The sequence below is a fragment of the Hemiscyllium ocellatum genome, chromosome 14, assembly GCF_020745735.1.
Source record: "Hemiscyllium ocellatum isolate sHemOce1 chromosome 14, sHemOce1.pat.X.cur, whole genome shotgun sequence".
In the NCBI taxonomy this organism is placed as follows: domain Eukaryota; kingdom Metazoa; phylum Chordata; class Chondrichthyes; order Orectolobiformes; family Hemiscylliidae; genus Hemiscyllium; species Hemiscyllium ocellatum.
In genome coordinates this window covers 65,935,441-65,955,499 of record NC_083414.1, presented here as the reverse complement: position 1 = coordinate 65,955,499, position 20,059 = coordinate 65,935,441, and the positions used below count along the sequence as shown (strand labels likewise).

Genomic DNA, 20,059 nt, shown 5'->3' with positions numbered 1-20,059 from the left:
TACTGAGATACAGGCTACAAGACTAGATAGGATTGAGGTTCACGAGGAGGTGTTAGCAGTTCTGGAAAGTGTGAAAATAAATAAGTCCCCTGGGCCGGTTGGGAATTATCTGAGGATTCTGTGGGAAGCCAGGGAGGAGATTGCAGAGCCTTTGGTTTTGATCTTTATGTTGTCACTGTCTACCGGAATAGTGCCAGAAGACAGAAGGATAGCAAATGTTGTCCCCTTTTTCAAGAAGTGGAGTAGAGACAACACTGGCAATTATAGACCAGTGAGCCCTACTTCAGTCGTCAGTAGCGTGTTGGAAAAGGTTGTAAGAGATGGGATTTATAATCATCTACAAAGGAATAAGTTGATTAGGGATAGTCAGCACGGTTTTGTGAAAAATAGGTCGTGCCTCACAAACCTTATTGAGTTCTTTGGGAAAGTGACTAAACAGGTTGATGTGGTCTACATGGATTTCAGTAAGACGTTTGATAACGTTCCCCATGGTAGGGGAAAGTACAAAGGCATGGGATTGAGGGTGATTTAGCGGTTTTGATCAGAAATTGGTGAACTGAAAGAAAACAGAGGGTGGTGGTTGATGGGAAATGTTCATCCTGGAGTTCAGTTACGAGTGGTATGCCACAAGGATCTGTTTTGGGTCCACTGCTGTTTGTCATGTTTATAAACGACTGGGATGAGGGCGTAGAAGAATGGGTTAGTAAATTTGAGGATGACACTATGGTCAGTAGAGTTGTGGATAGTGCAGAAGGATGTTGTAGGTTACAGAGGGACACAGATAAGCTGCAGAGCTGGATTGAGAAATGGCAGATGGAGTTTAATGTGGAAAAGTGTGAGGTGATTCACTTTGGAAGAAGCAACAGAAATGCAGAGTACTGGACTAATGATAAGATTCTTAATAATGTAGATGAGCAGAGAGATTTCTGTGTCCGTGTACATAGATCCCTGAAAATTGTCACCCAGGTTGTTAGGGGTTATTAAAAAGGCATACAGTGTGTTAGCTTTTATTAGTAGAGGGATTGAGTTTTGGAACCACGTGGTCATGCGCAGCTTTACAGAAGTCTAGTGCGGCCACATTTGGAGGATTGCAAACAGTTCTGGTCACCACATTATAGGAAGGATGTGGAAGCTCTAGAAAGATTGCAGAGGAAATTTACCGGGGTGTTTCCTGGTATGGAGGCAAGGTCTTATGAGAAAAGGCTGAGGGACTTGGGGCTGTTTTCATTGGAGAGAAGAAGGTTGAGAGGTGACTTAATTGAGACATACAAGATAATCAGAGGGTTAGATAGGGTGGACAGCGAGAGCCTTTTTCCTCGGATGGTGATAGCTAGCACGAGAGGACGTAGCTTTAAATTGTGGGGTGATAGATATTGGACAGATATCAGAGGTAGTTTCTTTACTCAGAGTAGTAGGGGCATGGAATGCCCTGCCTGCAATAGTAGTAGACTCACCAGCTTTAAGGGCATTTAAATGGTCATTGGATAAACATATAGATGAAAATGGAAAAGCATAGGTTAGATGGGCTTCAGGCTGGATTCACAGGTCGGCACAACATCGAGTGCTGAAGGGCCTGTACTGCGCTGTAATGTTCTATGTTCTCTGTTCTGTCTACCAGAGGATTGGAAACATGTCAACACGACACCTCTATTCAAATCCTATTGCAGATAAAAAACGGGTAATTTAGACCAATGAGCCTAACACTTCTTGTTGGAAAAGTTTCAGTTATTAAAGAAGTTAGAGCTGAACATTTGGAAAATCATAATCTGAGTACTTTATCAGAGTTTTTCGAAGAAGTTTCAACAAGAGTGGATAGCAGGGAACCAAACGTTGTGTTGTATTTAGACTTCCAGAAGGCATTTAATAAGGACCTCACAAAAAGTAAAATCATTAGACAAGAGGCCACGGTGTTGGAGGGAGTATACAGCATGGATAAATAATTGGCTAATGGCAGGAAACAGCGAATGGAGGTAAGGGTTTTTTTTAGGTTGGCGAACTGTGACCAGTGGGGTTCCACAGGAATCAGCGCTATGACCGCTAATGTAGCCAAATTTGCAGATGGGATTAAATTATTTGGAAAGGCGCATGGTGAGATACAGTTTACAGAGAGATATTGATAGCTTAAGTAAGTGGGCAAAAAGTTGGCAAAATTAGTGTAATGTGGTAAAATATGAAATTGTTCATTTTGCAAGGTGGAACAAAAGAACGAAATATTACTTAAATGGAGAAAAATTGCAGAAAGCTGCAACATAAGGGGACTTGGGGGTGTTTGCATACAAAATACAAGCTAGCACACAGGTACAGCAGGTAATCAGGGAGGTTAATGGAATGTTGGTCCTTATTTCAAGTGTGCTGGGGTATAATAATAGGGAAGTCTGAACTGCAACTGCTGATAAGACCACATCTGGAGCACTGAGAGCAGTTTTGATTCCTTTGTTTAAAGAAAGATATTATTTCAGAGAAGGTTGATCCCGGCGTTGGAGGGATTGTCTATGAGCAAGGATTAAACAGGTTGGTACTCTACTCACTGGAGTTGAGAAGGATGAGAAGTGACCTCATTGAAATATATAAGATTCTTAAGAGGCTTTACAGTGTAAATGCTGAGAGAATGTTTCCCCTCATAGTCTAGGACCAGAGGACATAGACTCAGTATTAAGGAGTGCCAATTCAAGACTGAGATAAGGAGAAATCTTTTCTTTGAGGATTGAGAGTCTCCACAGAGAGCTGTGGAGACAGAATTCTTGTGTATATTTAAGGCTGAGGCAGAGGGATTCTTAATCAGTGGGGAATCAAAAGATTGCAGGGATAGGCAGTAAAGTGGATGTGAGGAATGTTGGATCACCCAAGATTCTATTGAATGACAGCAGGTTCAAGGGGCTGAACAGTTTACTCCTGTTCCTAGTTACTATGGTCTTTCTTATGGTCTTACCCTGTCACTATCAACCCTTTCAAAATCTTAAAGAACCTACCTTCTGAAGGACAGTTGGGATGCATATTAAATGTTGGTTTAGCAAGAGATGCCCATGTCCTGTAAAAGGGGGCTGATAAACTATGATAATCCTGCTGTTGGGTGCACTGACAGAATTAGTGACTGACCCTGTCAGCATTTTAATTGTCATAATTAGGTATTTGTAGGAGAAGGGGATAAATGGATAAGAAAGAAGGGTGCACAGAAGGACTAGGATCACTCTTTGTACAAATGGTAAACGCCAAGGTGGACTGGATTTAGAAAATGACTTGTTTCTGTTGTATTTTCTATCTAATAACTGTAACTTGCTTTCGACCCACAGAAAATAACCCGACTATTAAGACTCTCTCGATAATTGTTATTCTTTCTGCCGAGTCTTATCCAGATGGACCTATTTTGCATCTTTTCTATTAATTTTTTTTTACCCTTTGTAAAGTGACAAAAGCTGTCCTCTACTGAATTGTAACATAATTACAATCTTGTGCAAAGTCCCCTTTACTTGCTTTTGTGTTTTATACAGCTATATTGAAAATGAAGGCAAGTCTTTGCCTTTGTTTCTTTCACTGAACTTCCTGTTATTGCCACCATCCTTTGATGACCTACGTATCCACATCCCCTTTGTTCCTCAACTCCATTTAGAATCCCTTTTTACTTATCTCATTCTCTCTGTTTTTCATTTGTCTTCATTTGTCATGCTTCCCTCAATTATCATATCAATTTTTTATGGCACTAACAAATCTTTATACTGTTTCATTAATTTCAATGTCCAGCCCATTTGCGTATATTGTATAAATAAAAACAGCCCTTTAACAGATTCCTTGGAATTCCATGCACCACATTGATCCAGATTTCTGTCTTCTGCCCTTCAGTCACATCTCTTTCTATCTGGTGACATTCCATGTGCCTCAAATCTCAGAGGAAGTAGCTTTTGCAAATCTTTATAAACAAAAGTCCCTGCAAATTGTTTATCTACGTTTAGTTATTACCTTGAAGAATTGTATGAAGTTTAGTAACCTGTGCTGACTGATCCTGATTAACTCAAGTCTCTTCAAGTGCACACCAACCCAATTACACTTCTTTGATTTTGTCTCAAAAGCTGATTCCAAACTCGTGTGCGACGCACGCTTTGCTTAGCGTCCTCTTGAACTGCGACAATGTGGAGTTGGGTCCCACCCTCAGCCGGATGAAGGACTTTACCAAAGGTTTCAGTCCAGAGGTACGGTTTCACCTTGAGAATATCACATACTGGGTTAAAAGTGCTTTGATTCCTGAAGTTGATGGCAGTGACTTTTAAAGTCACAGTAAAACTGCAGAACTGAATATCCCTTGAATCTGCTCATTCATGAAGGAGCTGTTTACAAATAAATCCTTCACTGTTCAGGCACAGCCACAATATTTTCATGGAGTCTCCACAGCAACTGGAGCATCTGCCTAAATGAGAAACTGCCTATGGATAGTGGTGCATTTTTCCAACCACTGAATACTTCTCTTTGCAAATTCTAAGATTTTTCATTTTATCTTTGGAAAAATATATGATTTCTAATTGCTGTAAGAAAGCGATGCAAACTCCCAGGGTAGATGCTATGAGCTATACTCCAGCTCAGTTCCACCTGAGTGTCTCATTAGATACAACGGGCCTTTAGCTTGGCAGCAGGGAATGCTGTGTAATACACAAAAGCCCTGTCGGCATGGCTCCCTGTCACTGCTCCATCTCCAGGCAAATTTCCCAGAAATGGACTGTTGTGGATTTTAACTTGCTATCACCCACCTGAGAGCACATCCATTTTGATGAGTTTTCACACTCACCTACCTCCTTCAGAGAGTCAGGTGATACAGAAGAGGGCCTTTGACTCATTGTGTCTGCAGTGACAAAAAAAAACCCATAGTCTACGCTAATTCCACTTTCCAACACTTGGCCCATAGCCTTAAAAGTTATGATATTTCAAGTACTTATCCATGTACTTGTTCAAGGGTAGTGAGGCTTTCCACCTCTTTACTACTCTTGTAGGCACTGCATTCCAGATTCTCACTTCCTTCTGAGTGAAGTCCCACTTAAATCTCCTCTCCTTCACCTTAAAATTATGTCCCTTCATTATTGACCCTTCAACTAAGGGGAGTAGCTGCTTCATATTCACTTTGTCCTTATTGTCTTATACAATTCTATCATGTCCCACCTCATCTTCTCTGATCTAAGAAAGAACAACCAGAACTTCTCCAGCTCCTCTTTATAGCCAAATTGCTCCACCCCAGACAGCATCCTGGTGAATTTCCTCTGCACCCCCTCCAATGCAGTCGCATATTTCCTATAATGTGGTGACCACAACTGCGCACTGTACACCAGCTATGGTCTAGCCAAAATTCTGAATAGCTCTAACACAACGTTGTTGCTCTTATAATTTATGCAATGACTGATAAAGCCATATACCTTCTTAACCACCTATTAACCTAACCTGCTGCCTTCAGGAGTCTCTTGACAATTTCTGTCTGTTCCTCTGAGCTTCCAAGCATCCTGCTATTCTTTGAGTATTCCCTTGTCTTGTTACTTCTTCCAAAGTTATCTCTCACATTTCAGGGTCAGAAGTTACACGACACCAGGTTATAATCCAAAAGGTTTATTTGGAATCACAAGCTTTCAGAGTGCTGCCCCTTCACCTGACAAAGGAGCAGCACTCTGAAAGCTTGTGATTCAAATAAACCTGTTAGACTATAATCTATTGTCATATAACTTTCTGATCTTGTCCACCCCAGTCCAACACCAGCACCTCCACATTATAGCTCACATTTCAGGGTTAAATTCTATTTGCCACTGATCTCCCATCTGGCCAACCCATGTATAGCTTTGTGTCTGCTGCAAATTTACTTATTATCTCCCCACATTCTCATCTATATCATTCATGAATATCACAACAATAAGGGATCCAGCACTTATCCTTGTGGTGTACCACTGGTCACCAGCCTCCTGTCATATAAACAGCCATCTGCCAGCACCCTTTGCCTCCTACAATTAAGCCACTTTGGATCCAACTTGCCAAGTTACCCTGGATTCCATGCGCTGTTACCTTCTTTATCAGCCTCCCATTTGGGACCTTATCAAAGGTTCTGCTGAAATCCACATAAACCACGTTAACTGCACTACCCTCATCTACACACTTGGCCACCTCCTCAAAAAGGTTCAATCAGATTTGTTAGGCATGGCCTCCCTATGATAAAGCCATGCTGACTAACCTTGTTCAAACCCCGCCTCTCCAAGTGGAGGTTAATTTTCTCTTTCAGAATTTTCTCCAACAGTTTCCTAACTACTGATGAGAGACTCACTGGTCTGTAATTCTCAGGTTTATCTTAACCAACCTTCTCGAAAGTGGAACCACATGAGTGAACCTCCAGTTTTCTGGCACCTCCCCCTGTGGCCAGAGAGGAATGAAAAAGTTGGGTCAGAACCCCTGTAATTTCTTCCCTCACTTCCCACTGGAATACAACTTCAGTAGTGCCCACTCTCCCAGTAGTGTTGCCTATTGTTCAGTGCCATGGGCCTCCTTATTGAACTAAAACTCATAATGGTCATGTTCATAGACCTTAATTTGTTACTGAATACGAAGCAGCATGTTAATTTGTCACATCCCATTCGACCACAATATTGTGTAGACAGCAGATATCAATGGGGTCAGCACCCAGAAATGGTCCAGTCCTTGATCATTTTCTATGTCTGGAAGAGGCACATTTATCTTATTTAAAAGCACTATGTTTTATCATTGTGGGAAATGATCCCTTGTTTACTTATTTCTGAATGGCTGGCGTGATACTGTGTTATACAAACTGACTTCACTCACTATGATGCTGGAGGTGTTACAGTTGTCTTCAGCATCATGGGCCAGGGAGAGGATAATTCGCAGAACATTCAGTTGTTCCTGATGACCTTCCAGTGCTGTGTGTGAATAAATGTGCATGTCAACTGGGGAAAGGTTCACAAGCCATATTGTCAGAGGTCTCGCTGAGACACCCTGTTGAGTCTGAACATTCAGAAAGGTCACTTGTATTGGTGAGAGTCAGCAGGAGCCAGAACTTTGACAAGACTAAAATCAGGGGAGGGGGTCAGACAATTTGTGTAAGTTAGATGTTCAACATTGTGCTTGTGGAACCTGACAAGGTGAATGAAGTAGGGTTAGGCATTCTAGGTTGAGCTGAAAGCTGTTGTTTTTCATTATCAACTCACAAGTGACCAGAGCTGTTCATTTTGGCTCCGCAGAGTAAAGGCTATGCAATTGGCAACGCTCCAGAACTAGCAAAGGCACACAACAGCCATGCCAGGTAGGAATGTAATTTATTTTTCTGCCTTTGATGGAATGTGACACAAGAATTCAAATACAGCTTTAAAATTCTGGATGAGCTCCATGGTTGTACTCGCAGGGCCTCTGCAACACAGTTTTGATATTTCACGACTAATCTTGGCTACGTTTAACCAGGTCTGTGCCAATGAAGCCACCTGGTAATTACTCCTGATCTAAAGAAGCAAGTCCAAATCACAGCAACTGTAAATTCCTGAGTTTTTAAAGATTTTGTCTTCTATCTATAATCAAATCTGGCATGTGCAGAATATGTACTGATGCAAGATTTAATTGGAAAAAAGAGAGGCCTGAGGGACATTATCACCTTTTCTTTCCCATATCATAAAAGCTGTAACAAAAAAAAACAGCTACTAAATTGCAGAATATTCAAGTTTAGTCAGTCTGAGAAACTATGAGCTGATTGCTTCCCCTTGGCTTAACCACTTCAGTATCTAAATGCATCCCTCACTTTTAGAAAGGAATTTAAACACACTTGCAAGGGAAAAAAAAATCAGGAAAGGAACAGAAGTTGAGAGTTTTCTGCTGTCCTTTGAAAGTGTAGTGGGATGTGATGTTTAGGCAGTTTAGGGAAGGAGACTCTGGTTTGAAAATGCAGAGCAGGAGAACCCCTGCCTTGTGCTGACTTACCAGATCTTAACTGGAGGAAGCTAATGGTGCTACAGATGGCCTGATGATCATGATCTGGGAGGGTTTGATGGGAGACCCTTCATTGGTAGAAATGCCCGATTTCTTCACTCACATGAGAATGGTTACTTTGCTGGATACAACTGTCATATACCACCTACCCTACCACAGCTAAGGTCAGCAGTATCAGATGGAGAGCAAATTATAGAAAGTTCTTGGTACATTATGGAGTTATATAATATTCCACAATTTATCCATCTTTTACACACAAGTTAACAGAAGGCACAGACCATATCTCTGTACTTATTAAGTAGTTTATTTCAAATAAATATTTATGAACCATTGACATATAGCTCTACTAGTTGAAAAAAATTACCCCTTTATGAAACTCCTCTTGCAGACTGATGCAAACACTAAATAAAATTGGTGTTATAGATAGAGGGAAAGACTGGGAAGGTAGTTCAATAGTCTCTGTCCACAGAGTTCACTGAGACAATCCTTTTGGCTTGTCAAAACTTGAGGTTTGTTGATTTCTCTCTCCTCCAGATACTTTCCCTTGCTTGCAAGAGTGACTGCTTCATAACTTATCAAATCTCTGACTTGCTAGTTAAAAGCCACACTGTGACACATGGATTAAATATAGCGTACATTACTGTGAATATGTCTCTTCAGTCTTTCTGAAAATGTTTTAAGAATAAGCTTCATAAAATGTTTATATCACCAAACAGCATGTCTCCTGAGTAGCTATACTATGATAACTAATTCAGTCAGTGCAATCTGCCTTTGTGAAATGATACAGAATAATAAATATATTTCCACAGTGTCGGGAACAACTTCCACTCATACCTTTCCGAAACTGGGGAAAGCTTACCATTGCAGCTTTATGTTTAAAACCTGACTGTGTGTGCACTCTTCTGTAATATATCAGCCTACGATCTAAACCAGAGTGAAGGTTATATACCGGAAAATCCTTACTGTGTGCAAAAACCAGGGATCTCCGAATAAAATAGGTCAAATGTGTTCACTAATTATCGAGACAGACAAACAAGTTATTATTTATAATCTTTAATAAACTTTAAAGCTTAGCTCATTTGTACTTCGTCTCAGTGCAGTTTGGTAATAATACTTTTTTTAAAAAAAAGCTGTATCGGTAATCTTCTACTCCAAATCTCTGAAGTAATGGGTCTCAAAATCCTAAAATGAAACAATAATTTGGACAGTCTGCTGGGACTGTCATAGTGGCTTAGGACTGATCAAAGCAAAGATAGGCGAGTCTTAAGTAAAATGTTACAAAGGGAGACCCAATGAGTTTGGCTTACTTTGCCACAGCGAATGACATGCCCTTTAGAAACTTGATTATCTCCTACCATCCAAAGCACTATTGTAATGTCCTCGTGGAAATCTCTCAATTTCTTTCATTCAGATTTGACAGAATATTCCTAATTCAGTTTTGATTTGCCTAAAAGGAGTTGAATTATGCAATCATTTAAATTAAATCACATAATTAATGCAGCAAAATTTATACCTTGGTAAAAGTTGAATTTATATAATCTGAATTGAAGTAAATGTGTAATTTCTAATATTTATGCGAAATAAGGAACTCCTTGATTTCTCCTCAATTGCTGGTTCTTTTGTGCAGAGTCTCACCTGCCTCCCATTTTAACCTTCCATGAGTAGATAAATGGCTAGTCTCATACACTGTGTCTAAGTGAATGCCTAGCTTGTCACTGTATGCTGAAGAGGTTCTGGAAGGGGAAGCTGAAATCCTGACTCAAGTCCCTACCATTCCAACAAACTCAACCTATGATCTCTTTGTCTTGCCCTTCTAGGCCAGAGCCACGGCATCTTCCGGAGAAACAGAATGGGATCAGTGCTGTGCGGACCATGGAAGCCTTCCACTTTGTCAGTTATGTTCCCATTAAAGGTCGCCTCTTTGAGCTGGATGGTTTGAAAGCCTATCCGATCGATCATGGTATGAAGCATACTGCATAGTTTTACATGTCAACATAAGGCATGCCCTTCATTAGCATTGAATACTTTGTGACAAAACCATGCTACTTCCTTAATTGGTGGCTAATCTCCCCTTTAATATTTTGCATTCATTTAGTAATTTAGTTTTTAGTCCTGATAATGAAGGCCCGCCTCCTCACCCCAATCCCAACCTACCCCCGTGTGGCCTTCGCTTTTCAACCTGAACTTCTACCATCTAAAAGAGCAACATCACCAGGGCATGCGGGAACACCACCACTTGAAGTTCATCTCCAGGCCACCGTCCTGACTTGAAACTACATCACCATTCCTTCTGTGACACTGAGTCAAAACCTTGGAAATACTTGGAGAAATGAGAGCAGATTGGGGCACCACACCTTAGGAAGGCTACCTGGACTTCAGGGGTTAAGTTATGAGGAGAGCTTATACAAATTAGGAATTTGTTGGAAAAAGCAGGTCTGACGTCATCCCTGAGGAGAAATGAGAGTTTTGGTCCAGTGATCCTGCATCAGCAGGTTACCCCATCATCCTGTGAGTATGTTTCTTCTGCTTTGCTTTCAAAATTATCCCAGGGGCTCCTGCCATTGCTGCTGCACTGTCTTCCCTGCTGGGCTGCCTTTCCAGTCAACTGCTTTTTCATATCTTTGTAGTTACCGTTTGCTGATTTGTAATGCCATAACGCCTGATTCCAGCTTCTCCCCCTCAAACTGCAGGATGATTTCTATCAGTGTGGTCACAGCCCCCTAGAGGTTCCTTCACCTCTTAAGCTTCCTAATCAAGTCAAATATATCCAGAATAGTCAGTTCCTTAATGGGCTCGAGCACAAGATGCTCCAAAAAAAATCATGTAGACTTTCCACAAATTCCTTTCCTTGGGATCTGCTACCAATCTGATTTTCTCCGTCTACCTGCATATTGAAGTCCCCCATGATTTTTGTAATAGTGCCTTTCTTACTTTCCTTTTCTATTCCTGATTTGTCTTCTGCCTCATACCCTGGCGATTATTGGGGAGGCACTGTACATAACTCCCATCTGGGTCTTTTCCTTTCCCTTTGCGATTTCTCAAAATTCAGTGCCTTCTGATCCTATATCACTTCCTGCTATCGATTTAATCTCAGTTCTTACTAACAAGGCAATGCCATCCCCTCAGACCAGGGTGGCCTGGTGACAGGTATGCCTCATTCAGCATAGATAAACTCACTTTCAGGCACTTACTTTAAAAGTAGGATTTATGATGCAACTGAAGGTTGTGCGTACATACTTTTAATGCAAACTAGTGCAATTCATAAGTTTATAAATGTGTAATCCATTTGTAGAATAGAGTACAGTGTATATTTATGGTGCATAGCACTGAGGTAGTATGTGGGCGATGCGTGGGTGGCTACATCTTTTCATACATTTTGGTTTGGACTGCAACAATTTCTGTTAGTCGTGAAAACTTTAATACATTTGGATAACTGCAAGCTGAGATAAACTGCCCCTAAAATATTCAGTCCATCACTTGCAGTAACATTGAGGGCTCTTGCAAATTGGTATGAAATTTTAGCAGTTACTGAATCCTGGCATTAATTTTCTGATTCTTATAATGTCTCATAGCTGGACAGTTCTTTAAAATCTGATTGAAGATTTGTAGCTCGGGTGTCCGTTGTTGTGGTTCTGCTCGCCGAGCTGGAAGTTTTTGCTGCAAACGTTTTGTTCCCTGGCTAGGGAACATCATCAATGCTGTTGGAGCCTCGTGTGAAGCGCTGTTCTGCCAACTACTGTCCATCACATCAGTCATACCTCTTGTTTCAAGATTTGACAAATAAAATTCCCCACCACCCATCAAGTATTCTTTGTTTTCCTTAATTTTGTCAACATTTCTTGCATTGTCATCTTGTTCTTTCTAATGGGGCGGCATGGTGACTCAGTGGCTAGCACTGCTGCCTCACAGCACCAGGGACCCAGGTTCATTCCAGCCTCAGGCAACAGTCTGTGTGGAGTTTACACATTCTCCCCGTGTCTGTGTGGGTTTCCTCCGGTCGTGCAGGTCAGGTGAATTGGCCATGCCAAATTGCCCGTAGTGTTAGGTGCATTAGTCAGAGGGAAATGGGTCTGGGTGGATTACTCTTCGGCGGGTCAGTGTGGACTTGTTAGGCCGAAGGGCCTGTTTCCACACTGTAGGGGAATCTAACCTAATTAGATAATCTCTGAGCAATCAGGGATCTATTTCCTTTATACTTGCAGTGTTGATAGCAAGGCTTGTAGACCATTATCTATATAAATGCATTAGTTACCAGGACTCCTCAAAACTCTGGAACTCCCTAACTCCTCAATCTTCTTTTCATCTTACCTACTGCAAGTGTTAGTGTCATCTAATCATTGCATCTTGTGACTGAGCCCACCTTACTTAATGAGCCAAGGTTTCTTTACGCAAAAGGTGTATTTTGTCAAAGCAGCATTTGAACCTGTAGTGTTTCAGCATTCGTGATGTGTGTTGTATCTTGTCTCTGATGCAGTCTGCTGGTGTTGTGCTGAAGAGTGGCACTTTCTTTTGTTCCAGGGCCTTGGGCTGAGGATGAAGAGTGGACGGACAAGGCACGACGAGTTATAATGGAGCGAATAGGGCTGGCTACAGCTGGGTAATGATCTTACTATCTCATACACTTTTATTCAGGAAATGTTGTTAATAGCTCTGACTCATTTATTGACACTTTTCATTGTTCGCACTTGGTTAATGAGATTGATTACTAGATCTATGCTACTACTTAACTCAGCAGATGAGAGTGTATTAAAGAAATATTTATGCAGGTTAGCTCTTGTAGAAGTTACTAATTTGGTTCTTGCGATAATTGTTAGCTTCATTGTCACTTAAAATTGTGGACTTGCACTTATGATTTGTAGCTCTAATCTATGCATTGCCATTCCAGTAAGATTCCACTGTCAATACCATATTTGTAACTGATTAAGATCAGGAGCGCTAATCCTTTCATCTTGGTGTACCCTTTGCGAGTCTGCTAAACTAATTATGATGCTCTTGCCACCATTTCATTTGGGATCAACTAATTAAACACGGATCTGGCATGCATTCACCAACATTCCTGGTTTAGTCTTGAAATGACTCTGAACAACAACCTGCTGAGTCATTAATTGTTCATAAATTTTCAGCAGTTACTGTTTCTCTTCACTGGCATTGACAGGCAGCAGTCATAGCGCTGTGTCCATATGAAAAATTGAGTTCAAATAGGATGCATTGTTTCATTATGTTATTTAGTTTTCGCAATGTAATTTTTGTTTTGTCCCAGAGAACCTTACCATGACATCCGTTTCAACTTGATGGCGGTGGTGCCGGATCGGAGGATGAAGTATGAGACGAAATTGAGCCTTCTGAAAATGAACCGGCAGACAGTGCTGGAGGCCCTACAACAGGTAAAAAATGAGGTCTGCAGATGCTGGAGATCACAGTTGAAAATGCGTTGCTGGTTAAAGCACAGCAGGTCAGGCAGCATCCAAGGAATAGGAAATTCGACGTTTCGGGCATAAGCCCTTCATCAGGAATGACTGATGAAGGGCTTATGCCCGAAACATCGAATTTCCTATTCCTTGACCGCCCTACAACAGGTACTGACTTATACAATCAGGTCAGGAGAATTGACACCTTGTTCCAATAATTCAGACCAGTGTCACATTATTGACAAACACAAGGCAAGATCTAGGTCAGATGTCAGGAGGTAGTTCTCCTTCAGAACAGGCTGTGCCTGTGCAGTGAAGACTGGTTCACTGAATTCTGTTGAGAAAGTCAGACCTCTTTTTGGCTAGAACATTACTCACCTTTTACCAACGATTACTACGACAAGTACTTACCATGGCTGAAGTGATCTCCTGAACTTGTTTTGAACAAACAGAAAGTCAAGAAAGGAGTTTCCCAGGTATTGTTTCTCCCCAGTTTGACCAGGGTTTATGTCATTTTTGCCATTCACAGATTATCTTAATTCTGGTGTGTTGCCAAGAGTGTAAATTGGAAGCCATGAAGTATATGACAAACCCGTGTGGAACAGGCTGGGTGGTTTAAAAAGGTCTTCATTATCTGTTTGTTATGCTTTATATAAAAAGATTTTATATAAAGGTGATTTTAGAAACTAATGATTACACGGAGCACTAAACTGATAATCGTACTAAATCAGTCATTTCAGTCTTGCAACTTCCACCTTCTGCTGCCTTCACATGATGGGCACACAACAAATTCAGACATGCTGAGGAAACTCCTGCTCCTGTTTTAATGCAGTGAACTTCTGTCTCCTCCACAAGCTGCACTTTTCTTTTTCATACACACTAAAAGATGTATCCTGTCACAGTAACTCCTTGAACTGCACCCTATCATTTCTTCTTCTAGCTGATCCGTGTCACCCAGCCAGAGTTGATCCAGACACAGAAGCCTCAGGAAGCTCAAGCCATGGAGGAGGCAAAGCAAGCCCTGAACAAACCTGCTCCTGAACCAGAGAGCAACAAGGCATTCCCTGGACAGGACAACCTGCAGAGTGGTAAGAATTAAACCACCAGACAAGGCACACCACAAATGGTACATTGTTTAATCATCAAACCTTTCCTATTTCTGTAGGAACATTCCTTGATTGTTTTAGGTACGAATTTTTGTTAAATGACGTGTAAAGCAGATGTTGCCATTTGCACTTATGTATATAGTCTCTCTCCTTGTTATGCTGCCCTTTCTATTTTGATGTGAATTGTTTGTGTCTTATCCTGACTCAGTTGTTAGCGCTATCACTTCTCTGTGCAGCAGTCACATGGACTTGAGCACTGAATCTAAATTTTCGGTTTCCTGCACTGTAATTGGTGATATAATGGGCAGACTGGGGGAAAAAAAAATTTCGTTTTGGCATAGAGAACGTTGTGTAACATGAATGTTTTTTTTTTCCCCCAGGCTCCAGTGAAACCTCCACGCCTCAAAATCCTCCGGTTTGTACATCCAATCCTTCAAATAAACCAAAGCCTCCAATCAAAACTGCAGTGTCCAGCACTAATGGACCCACGTCCGCTCCCAGCCCTGTCATCCAACGCCTTCCCGCCTTCCTTGATAACCATAACTATGCCAAGTCACCAATGCAGGTAATCATGTCCCTCCCTCCTCATGTGACTGAACAGATTGAGCTAGCGTTATTGAGTGAACCAGAGTTTGTAAATTAACTATTCCATTTACAGACTCGCAGAAATGTTTTGTGGGCATTTCACCTGAGAGATATCTGTGCAAGGGAATGAAGAAGGGTTTCCAAGTGTCAGAATCCAGTAATTCCCAGCATGGATTAACTGAAGGTCTCTACAATACTCAACCACTAGCATAACCCCAAGCTGAGCACAGAATTCTCCTCCAACAGTGCAGCATTTAAACCTCAGTCTTTGCGATTGAGACTATGAGCTGTATGACCATTCAGATATTGATACAGCGTAGCGTTCTGATGCAGATTCTTGTGTAAATGGTACAACAGCTGGATAGTTACAGATCACCTATTGAGGCTAGACTGAGTTTTGATTTTCTTGGCTAAGTTAGTGGTTAAAACCAAGAACAGTTTCTCTTTTTTTCTGCAAGATTACCCTTTCTCACCTGATACCGTGTGTGTTTTCATGGCACTCTCTCTGGCATTTGGAGGGGATAGTGTAGAATGACTGACTGAACGATGCCACTACAGCCCTTTCAATTCAACTGTGTTGCACTCTCAAAGTTGCAGCTTCAAAGCAACATGATGATATAATCTAGGCTGGCACTCCAATGCAGCACATTAAAGTTAACACCCTCCAGCAGAGAGAGAATCGTAGAACAGAAACTGAGAATCCTTACAATGTTGAAGCAATCCATTCAGCCCATCCAGCCCACACTATCTCTCAAACAGCAGTCCACCCAGACCTATCCCCTTATTCTATCCCTGCATTTCCCAGGGCTAATCCATCTAGCCTGCACATCTTTGGACACTACAGACAATTTAGCGTATACAATCCACCTAACCTGCAAATCCTTGGACTGTGGAGGAAACCCTCACAGACACTGGGAGAATGTGCAAACTTCACAGAGTCAGTCGCCCGAGGCTGGATTTGAACCCAGCTCCCTGGCACTGTGATGCAGCAGTGCTAATCACTGAGTCACCGTGCTGCCCTAAGATGCCCAAGGCTTTTACAGCTGTCTTAGATGGATATATAAAGGAGTGCAGGCATACTCCCTGGTATCCTTGCCAATACTTAGCACTCAACCAAAGACAATTAATTGCTTATTTTATTTTATCCCTTCGCTGTTTGTACAAGTTTTCCTGCATTACAATAATAATTGCACTTGAAAAGTAATTTGCTCACTGTAAATCAATTCTGAGGTTGTTAAAGATAAGTAAATACAAGTTCTTTCTGTCTTTTTCCCTTAAACCATTTTTTTCATATAATAATATAACACAGCTACTGAAAATTCCAAGTGCATCCATGTTCTATAACCACTGCCACCTGCAAGCTCCCACCACCCTGGCAATGCTTTTTGACACCTCCAACTAATTATCCAGTTTCCTCTTAAAAGTTAGTATTGAATTTGCTTCTTCGATCCTTTCAGGCAGAACATTTCTGATCACAGTTCATTGCACAAAACGTATTTTCTTCTGTTGCACCAAGCTGTTTGCCAGTTACCTTTAAATCCAAGTCCTCTGGGCTTTCTGACTCCAGAAACTCTTCCTCCCTATTTGTCAAAACCAGTCATGACTTTGAGCATGTGTTTTAACCTTCGCTGAAGTATGGAGATCAACCCATCCAGCCCACACTATCTCTCAAACAGCAGTCCACCCAGACCTATCCCCTTATTCTATCCCTGCATTTCCCAGGGCTAATCCATCTAGCCTGCACATCTTTGGACACCGTGGGGCGGCACGGTGGCACAGTGGTTAGCACTGCTGCCTCACAGCGCCAGGGACCTGGGTTCAATTCCCGCCTCAGGCGACTGACTGTGTGGAGTTTGCACGTTCTCCCCGTGTCTGCGTGGGTTTCCTCCGGGTGCTCCGGTTTCCTCCCACAGTCCAAAGATGTGCGGGTCAGGTGAATTGGCCATGCTAAATTGCCCGTAGTGTTAGGTAAGGGGTATATGTAGGGGTATGGGTGGGTTGTCGCTTCGGCGGGTCGGTGTGGACTTGTTGGGCCGAAGGGCCTGTTTCCACACTGTAAGTAATCTAATCTAAAAAAAAAACCCCAACTTCTCCCATTTCTCCACAGAACACAAGCATTCTAGGAAATACCTTTGACTAGGTCTTGATATACTTCTTAAAGTCTGATGTGTAGAATTAACACAATACTTCCAGCTAAAGCCAAATCAGCCTTATTTTAAGGACTTTATACCTTTCTTGTTTTTATTTTTACTGTCTGCCTCTACTTATGTAGCCATGGATCCTGCATGCTTTATAACAGCAATCTCATCTCGTTCTTCATGGTCTAGACTCTCCTTCCCTGCAATTGACTTAAAATGATGGCATTTACTTCATATTGCCTCTCCTCATTCTTCCCTGAAATAACGGTTGTAATGGAGGAAACGACCTGTAATTTACATTCATCAAGCTTTCACAAACAGCAATGTCATGATAATTGGGGATAAATATTGGCGTGATACTCCCTTTCTGAATAAGGTGGTCCTCAGCAAAGTAGGAGCAAAGAGTTTTTTTAGGAGGGCTGTTCTTGCACAGTGGTAGTGCCCATACCTCTGAGCTGGGAGAGCTGGGTTCAAGTTCCAATTGCTCCAGCATTGTGTCGTAGCATCTCTGAACAGGTTGTTTAGAAACTACAAAGTGTGTTTAGTTGGAGGTATATGATATAGAATGTGTGCCTCCGTAGATAAAAAGCATGTAAGTCTGTAAAGACTAGATCCATAATTCTGTCCTTCTCTGTCTGCGTGTCTGAGTTCTAGCATTCTAATACTTTTCAAAATAATGAGATATTTTACACTCACCCGAGAGAGCAGACAATCCTCTTTTTACTTCTTTATCTAAAACATGGCACCTACAATAGTGTCTCACTCTGTCAATGATACACTTAAGTGGCAGCCTAGATTACATCCAAAGTGGGTCTTGTTCTTCACACTCTGAGGTGAGAGTTACTGAACCATGGCTGACATTTTTATATTTAAATGGGATGTTGGTGCCTCTGGCTAGGCCAGAATCTATTGTCTGTCCCTAATTACCCTAGAGAAGGTGATGGTTAGCTGCACTCCTGGGTTTTAGGGATACTGTGGGCGGGTGTCAGAAAGGGAATTCAAGGAAGGTATATCGTTCTAAGTGGTGGAAATAGGCAGGCTTCTGCTGAACGGATGTGTGGCTAGAGGCTCACCTCGGGATCGAATATGACACCAAAGTTGCAGACACCTGACAGAGAGTGTGTGTATGTGTGTGTCAGGAGCTAGGGAATTAAATGTTTATTGAGCAAGCTATTTACAAATAAACTCATTCTGTTGCCAGTTTAGTTATCTGTGTATTAGTTGTGCTACAGTGCAGGGTGTTGTCACATCTGCGTCAGCAGATTGTGGTTTGAGTCCATCACTGAAACTCGAGCACAAAAACCTAGGCTGGTGCTTCAGTACAGACTGAGAGAACGCTACAAAAATTGGAAGTGCCATAAATTAAGATATTAAACCAACGGCCTGTCTACTCTTATGGGCAAACATTAAAAGTCTCACAGTGCTTTTTCAAACGCAAGTTAGTGCCATTGTCCTGGCCAATATTTATCCCTCAATCAGCATTACAAAGTCAAATTATCCGGTCATTATCACTTTGCTCTTTGTGAAAGCTTGCTGTGTGGAAATTGGCTGTTGTGTTTCCTACATTTCAACAGTGACTACACTTTTAAAAGTGTTTGCCAGCTGTGCAGCAAGGCCTGAGGTTATGAAAAGGCACAATATAAATGGAAGCCTTTCCCTAGAATTAAATAGGGAGATACAGTTTAGTAGTCAGGTCAGTTATTATCACTTGTTGTCACCTTTTACAGGAAGAGGAAGACCTTGCATCTGGTGTCGGTCGTGGCCGACTGCCCAACCCCCAGCACCACCGTTACTCAGACAACGATGATGAGTATGAGGAGGAAGAGGAGGAGGATTGTCAGAACACCAACACAGCAATCAGGTCAGTTCACTGCTTAGTCAGTTCACAGGCATCATCTTCTAGAATATAAGTATTAATGATCACTGGTATAATGCATCAAGGAATCATCATCTTCAGAAAAAAAACGGGTAGAGAACAGGGTGAACAAATCTGATTCCAAGGACCATTTTGTGCTGTCAGTCAGTAATTCTGATGTATCCTTTCTGTTTGTAGTAATATAGTTGTTGGCTAAAATACTACTAACCTTTCCCCATGGTTTGGATTCATAAATATAGCAACTTGGAGTTTGCACCGAACTATAAACAGCTGGAGTTCCCAGATTTATTTCTGGCAAAAAAAATGGAGTTAGCAAATGACATCCCGAGAGATTGGGGTTGCAATTGGCTTGGATGAAGGATCAGAAATTCAGCCAATATTCTCTCTCCTGGTTGCTATTCATTGAACCCTGCTAAGAAATCTGTACATGCTAAGAAATCTGCTAAGAAATTTGTGCTTGGCTCTGATGTCTCTTCTCGGTCAGATAACCTGTTGACACTTACCATCTATGTTTATGTGAACATAGAGTGATTATATCCAGCTACCAAAACACAGGCCCACATCTGCTTCTTTTCCTGCACTCCTAAAGACATCCATACTTTCTCATTCACAGTTATATTTGGAAACAGCACATTGATGCTTAATGTGTAAATACCCAGATAATGGAAAATCAACTCAACAGTCGTTACAACCAAATCTCAAAATGTTCACAGCGAATGTTCTCGCAAGCAGCAAAATATCAGAGGATAATTCATTGGAAGAGGAACATAACTGCTTTCCAGGGCTGGAGGCACCTACTGGAGAGGACAGGACTGATTGGTTGACAAGTGGACTTTGATTGGTAGCTGTGTTTTGCCATGGAGAATGCACTAATTAGTAATCAGTGGCAGTTAACTGCCAGGCTGTGTTTATATTTTAAACCAGGCAATTGACTCTGCTCCGGCCATTACTGACTACTCCATTATTGTTGCTTTCCGTCTGCAAAGAATAGGGCCTATG

General features: G+C 41.6%; 1 protein-coding gene across 2 annotated transcripts in view; it reads left to right on the top strand.

Annotated features, from left to right (window-relative positions):
- The window catches only part of bap1 (BRCA1 associated protein-1 (ubiquitin carboxy-terminal hydrolase)), a 73,119-nt gene that overhangs the window by 36,829 nt on the left and 16,231 nt on the right, over positions 1-20,059 (top strand). For both annotated transcript variants that reach the window (XM_060835751.1, XM_060835752.1), the window contains 8 exons: positions 4,065-4,184; positions 7,212-7,273; positions 9,765-9,907; positions 12,466-12,544; positions 13,208-13,331; positions 14,296-14,443; positions 14,842-15,026; positions 18,912-19,045. In XM_060835751.1, coding sequence (XP_060691734.1) covers positions 4,065-4,184; positions 7,212-7,273; positions 9,765-9,907; positions 12,466-12,544; positions 13,208-13,331; positions 14,296-14,443; positions 14,842-15,026; positions 18,912-19,045 — 995 coding nt within the window. The remainder of the gene's footprint in view (positions 1-4,064; positions 4,185-7,211; positions 7,274-9,764; positions 9,908-12,465; positions 12,545-13,207; positions 13,332-14,295; positions 14,444-14,841; positions 15,027-18,911; positions 19,046-20,059) is intronic.